The sequence below is a fragment of the Centroberyx affinis genome, unplaced genomic scaffold (assembly GCF_046629955.1).
Source record: "Centroberyx affinis isolate AG114_WGS23_722 - 3 ecotype Tasmania unplaced genomic scaffold, CSIRO-AGI_Caff_v1 ptg002289l_1, whole genome shotgun sequence".
In the NCBI taxonomy this organism is placed as follows: Eukaryota; Metazoa; Chordata; class Actinopteri; order Beryciformes; family Berycidae; genus Centroberyx; species Centroberyx affinis.
Genome location: NW_027280565.1, coordinates 121,221 through 127,500, shown reverse-complemented (window position 1 = coordinate 127,500; position 6,280 = coordinate 121,221). Strand labels below are relative to the sequence as shown.

General features: G+C 46.8%; 1 protein-coding gene across 1 annotated transcript in view; it reads right to left on the bottom strand.

Moving 5' to 3' along the window:
* LOC139655503 (uncharacterized) overlaps nucleotides 1-1,452 on the bottom strand; it is a gene marked incomplete at its 3' end in the record, with an annotated part of 28,343 nt that extends 26,891 nt beyond the window's left edge. The window contains exon 1 of the mRNA XM_071532938.1: nucleotides 749-1,452. Coding sequence (XP_071389039.1) covers nucleotides 749-1,220 — 472 coding nt within the window. The remainder of the gene's footprint in view (nucleotides 1-748) is intronic.
* Between the last annotated feature and the right edge of the window lie 4,828 nt (nucleotides 1,453-6,280).

Genomic DNA, 6,280 nt, shown 5'->3' with positions numbered 1-6,280 from the left:
TCTGTGTGCCTCTGGTAGAGTCTTGGGTCGTGTCTCTTCCTCCATGATAAAAACCCCAAAATCAGTGATTCTGTGATCTGTTGCTCCGGTAGAGCAGACTGGAGAATTGTGTTTTTTTTCTCTCTCCATTCACTGCCATTGTCTGGAGGAACAGTCTGAAAATCACTTCTAGCACATAAAGGAACGCTGACAAAGCAGATTCTGATAATATATAAAAAACTAGTCCTGCTGCTGAATTGTTGTGAAGTGAATCTCTTTCTTTATGTGGAAGTGGAACACTGAAATTCCTCTGACTGGATTTCAGTGTTCCACTTGTTGGTTAAATAACAAGAAAGCGATTCAAAAAGCAGAAAAAAATCAGAGAATCACTGATTTTGTTGTTATGTCATGTCAGGAAGTTGCACAGCCTGAGGTCCAGCCAGAGTTCAGCAGCACTTTAAACCACATGGTGTCATGGAGTCTGTGACACGATATTCTACCAAACTACCAGAGACATGAAGGCCCAGAGACATGAAGGCTCAGAGACATGAAGGCTCAGAGACATGAAGACCCAGAGACATGAAGACCCAGAGACATGAAGGCCCAGAGACATGAAGACTCAGAGACATGAAGGCTCAGAGACATGAAGACCCAGAGACATGAAGGCTCAGAGACATGAAGGCTCAGAGACATGAAGACTCAGAGACATGAAGGCTCAGAGACATGAAGGCTCAGAGACATGAAGACCCAGAGACAGGAAGTGTCCTACCAGCCGCCGCTCCGTCGTCCCGGGCTCCGCCTCTGCTGCTGAGCGCTCGCCCGATCCTGCGGGACCAGGAGGTGAGGCGGCCGCCGGCCCAGGGACCGCTCCGCTCCGCGTCCGATTCCGCCTTCCTGAGCGGCGGCCTGTCCGAGCCACCCCCCGTCCCGGGTTCAGACAGAGACCTGAGGAAGGGGATGAGCCTGCGGAGCGAGCCGGGCCCTCCGCGGCCCCCTCGGCCTCCGTGTTCGGCGCTGACCCCCGGCGGGCCGAGCGGCTCGCGGCGCCCTCCGGCCCCCTGGTCGGCCGTCTCGTCCGCCCCGGGCGTGAGCCGAGCGGACGTCCTCCACTCGTATCTGTCCAGCGGCCGCCGCGGTGCATGCTGGGAGTCGGCTCTCTGCCACGGCTTCCTGTAGCGGGGCGAAGCCTCGCCGCCGGCCGGCCACTCGCCGCCCCCCCGCCTCCTCCTCCGCTCGCTCATACTGCGACACTCAGGCTTCAGACGGCCAGATCCGGCAGACGGAGGCCTCCAAAATGGCCGATCCGGCTCGGTGGCTGGCAGCTGTGATCAGACGCTGACATACTAAACCCACGCAGAGGTTTTCTAAACGAATGCGAGCGAACACGGAAAGTTCCAGGTGGAGGCTCGGGTCTGGAGCAGGCGGCTCTGCTCCTCTGCTCCTCTGCTCCTCTGCTCCTCTGCTCCTCTGCTCCTCTGCTCCTCTGCTCCTCTGCTCCTCTGCGGTCGAGGCAGACGCCGTCGGCTCGTTTGTTGCTCAACGGCTGCTGATCGTCTTCCTGGGAGGAAGTGAAGTGTCAGATGAATACGTGTGCTTCCTCTGGCCCCGTCCAATCAGGTCTCACCAAACCTCAGACTGTGGTTTCCGTATCAGTCTCGAAACAGAAATTGCACAAACTCTTTATGTGTCCTGACTTCTCTCTTTTTAGTTTTTTGTTTTTTTAAATCGATTAAAAAAAATCTAACTTCATGAGTCTATCTGGGTGGTTTTTTTTGGTTTTTTTTAAGGAAATCAAAACCTCTTCCTATTGAAGAGGCTGGTTCATGTGACCGGCACATGTTCCTGTCCTGTCACCAGTTCCCACAGACAAGCCATGTATGCAGGGACATGTACTAACTGATTTACTCTGATTTAAATCCATTTGAATCCTTTCATCCATTCATTCAGTTACCCGTTTTTTGAAAGTAGACTCCACCCCCCTGAGAGAGAGGAGGGAAAACCCAGAAGGCAAGATTGTGGTGGGATTTGATCCCAACCCAGCAGGCATGGATCTGGTTGTAATCATAATTATTATTAGTAGTAGTAATAGTAGTAGTGTTATCATTACCATCCAGGGTTTAAATGGAGAGTTTTAGTGTCCCATGATGGTCTCAATGCTGTTTTAGAGGTTTTACTACACTGATAAGAGGAAAATTCCAGGGGAAATCCAGGAATATTTGTTTTTTTTCTGCCAGAAAAATTGTCAAATTGAATATTGAATATCAGCACAAAATATCTGCTATTGGTAGCTTCTATTCAACCACATTACAGCCACTGGTTGATCGCAGGAATACAACACAGACCATATAAAGAAATTATCCATCACAAAAATGCTGTCACATCTTTTCTTTTTCTCACAGCATTTTCAAACAGGCTTATTAAAGGAACAGAACGTTTCATCCTGAGGAAGCAACAAGCAGAACGTGTTGTTCGCTCCTTTTATAAAGCCTGTCTGCAAAAGCTGTGAGAAAAGTAAAGATGTGATGACATTTTCAGTGAAAATGTGCGAATGTGCGAAGTGTGCGGTTGGTTAATTTCTTCATATGCCAGTATGGGCCTTTAGAGAGCCATGTCAGTCTGGACTGTCTGCATGGTGTCTTAATCTGACAGTCAGCAGCTGTATTAGCAGGATCAGGCTAAATGAAACCGCATCACCTTGGTGTTTTTGAGGCCGATGCCGCCGTGCTCCCAGCTCTCTGCTAGAGCCAGGAGGTTATAAATATTCATGAAGGGTAAAGAATGCCCCCCCCACCCCCCACCCTCCTCCGCCCCCCCCAGTCCTCTGAGCTCACACAGGAAGTGGGAGCGGCGTCCCACAGGGAGGCGACAGGACGCCCCTGGCTTTGTCAAACGCCAGGTCTTGTTAGAAAGCTCATCCCCATCAGCCATGAGCAGCAACATGAGACCCAGAGACAGAAAACACTCGGGACGGGACGCTGAATAACTGAACAACACACCTCAGACACTGAGAGGGGAAACTGACTGCAGCTGGGAGGAAGGGAACATTTCATGGAAGCAGATTAGCAGCAGCAGCAGAAGGAAGCAGGATATAAAAATCCATGAAGAAACTTATTCTGCACACTGTTGCTTCATGTGGAAACTAAGAGGTTTGTTGTTCAAATGGAAAACACAAAAGAATCCCATTTTAGGTGTTCAGCTGACAATGATCCAGAGTGGCTTACAATGAGTACAACAGAAGAAAAAACTAAGTAAGGAGGTCAAAGGTCAGAGCAACAGCACACAGACAATAAACGCGACAAATCAGAGCTCCTTGTCTATTCTTTTTAGTTTGAAAGCTGAATTTGAATTTTTGAGTTCCCATCGTGGCCCTGATTCAAAATTCCATGACTTTTCCATAACTTTTGCATAACCACCTCAAAGCACTTCCACAACTTAAAAACTTGTTCTTCCTGGTTTGCTCATGTTGTTTTTCAGTCTGAAAACCAGCTAAAGCAGTGAATGTACGAAACAAGCTGGAAAATACATTCCGCTAGATTGCTGGAAAGTGACCCATTTGTAAAATTCCCTGACTTTCCCAGATAATTTATCAAATTCCCTGACTTTCCCTGTCTGAAACACGCCTCTCCAAATTCCATGACATTGCAGAAATTGATTGACAACTTTATTAATCCCCTAAGGCGGGGAAACTTGATCAGCCAACAACAAAGAACACAAAAAGCCGTACTAGAGCTGGGCGATATATTGATATAATCTCATATAAATATTGTCTTCTCCTGGTTTTAAAGGCTACGTTAGTTATCTTCCTGAATGTCTCTTCCCTCTTCTCCATCATATCCACATCAGCCTGCTAACGCTCCTTTCTCTAAATGTTTTCATGTGTTAATATCTTCTGAAAGCACCAATAGTCTTCCCCAAAATGTTGTCACATCATCAATATGGAGGTATTGGGTCAAAGCTACTGTGATATGTGATTTTGTCCCGACCTATTTAGCGTACTGCACTCCTAAAGTTATCTCTAACCACAACATCTTATCATGAACTCTTGCCAGCTGCAGGTACAAAAGCCCTCTGTAATGACTCAGGTTTCTGTCAGGCTGCGTCTGACAGGGAAAGTGAAGCGGGGCGGTGTGATGACACGCCGCGTGTGAAGGTCCAGCAGAGGCTTGAGAGGACACAACACACCGACTGACCCACATATTTGCATTTATTGGATAATGAAGCGGCTGCATGTAGGTCAGAGTTAAGACCCAGACACTAAGCCGGGCCGAGGAGCAGAGAGCGGAGCCAAGCCCTCGACCCGCCGCTGGGCCGCAGACAAGATGGACCGGGAGAGACCACTTCCTGCCAGAGGCTTCCTGTTGACAGGCTATTTACATCAAGGAGGGGCGGGGGGGTTGGGGGGGGGGGGTCCTGCTTGGTCTGTGAATCCCTCCTGATATTCCCTCAGTGCTCAATATCACATTATACAGTTAAATGGTTTTACTTTTTACTTTTAATTAGCGAAAATCTAATTTTCAGCTCCGTCCTGCTTCATATTCATACTGGGAGCTGCCCAGTCCAACCAGTCTGCTACTGGTGACCACTGGTCTGTTAGGACAGACAGGAGCAGCAGTGTGTTAATCAGGACTGGAAAGTACTGGTGAGTCTGTCTTCCCTATCTGCTGCTGTGGCAGGGAAACAGAAACCGGTTCATTTCCATTCTAAAGATCCTAAAATGATGTTAAATCAGTGGAAGCTGGAGCGTCCCGCGGCTCAGTGAGGTGAGGTCAGCACCGTCTTCTGTCCTGGGATCTTTGTCACGTCATCCCCCTCTCTCCCGACTGTCCCCTCTCCAATAAAAGGCAAAACGGCAAAAAAAGATCATCTTAAAAGAAATAGTGAGTGCTGCCGGTGTATTTTGGAATCCAGAGATGAAAACTGACTTCTCTGCCCTGATGCTAACGGCTCAGTGACCTGTGTGAGCGATGAGCCTGAAATAACATGACCAAATGGACCTGAGGTCACGCAGTGTTTCCCCTAGGATGGAGCTGTAGCAGTGGAGGTGAAGCACGCGCAGGCGGAAAAAACCTAAGAGAGACCTAAGTACATACAGAACATTTTTGCACAGTAATGAGCAGGGAAATGTCTGTCTAGCTTACATATGAGCTGTCTCAAGATTTAGGAAAATACACTTTTATTGAACATAATAAAAGTATAATATTTAAAACAATTATTGACATTTATTGTCAATTATTAATTCTTTCTTCTCTTGATCAGCCAGTCTTTTAAACTCATCTGAAAATTCAAACATGTGAATTGACAAATAAGCTGTTAGTTTATGTGTGACCCATATCACCCACTGGGTGACTGCTTACATCCACTGGGTGTTAGCTAGCGGCTAGCTAGCTGTTATTCATTCTTCTAATTATTCATTCTTAACTGTCCTTTTTTCCAGAATTAACTTGCATCACCACACTGTTGTATTATCAAACAGTGTTAATTTACTTTAATGTAATGACATTTTCAATGATAAAATAACTTACATTTATGTTTCTTTAATCCTATCCAAATAATATGTAACGTTAATATCTCTGTGAGGGAATCTGTCAGTTGTCTTTGAGATTGACAGCTTTGGCGCGTCACGGTGGCCCTCGCGCACAGTAAGGCCCGCCCCCAGGAAGAAGAAAACAATCGGTGCATGTGGAATAACTATCTTTGTATCAAGATGGATCTTCCAAATGTTGATTATTTCACAGATATGTTTCCTTGCGTATTCCTATCAAATGATTGCGTTTGCTGTAACGTTTCTGTGCGATACGTGAAGTTGCAGGAGCTTTGGCGAATGGTAATCCTGAATCCGTGATCAGCATCGCTTGCTTCAATTAGCTGCGTTTCCATGGAGCCTTTTAATCCGAACAGCAGCCCAATCAGAATAAAAATGCCTCATATAAACTCAATCAGAATAAACTGCCGATCCGAATGAAATTTCATTCCGTTTGAGAGGGGGGGTTTAACCCTTTAATAATCCGGTCGATGGTTAAAATTTCATCATGTAAACACTCATTCTGATCACTTTCTTTATCTCGCCTCTTTCTGCACACGCTCGCACATTTAACGTAAGTAACGTCAATAACGTTTCCCTTTTTTCCAGGAGGATTCGAGTGGATGTGCTTGTTATTAACCCCGGGGCGCTCAGGCCTGATGTAGGCGGTGCAGCCCGTTTTTATATCAAGTCCTGACTCCGCCTCTCCGGGCCAGTTTCGGTTTACAGCGGTGAAAATTACAAATGGACCCGATCATTGTGGGGGCAAAACAAAACAAG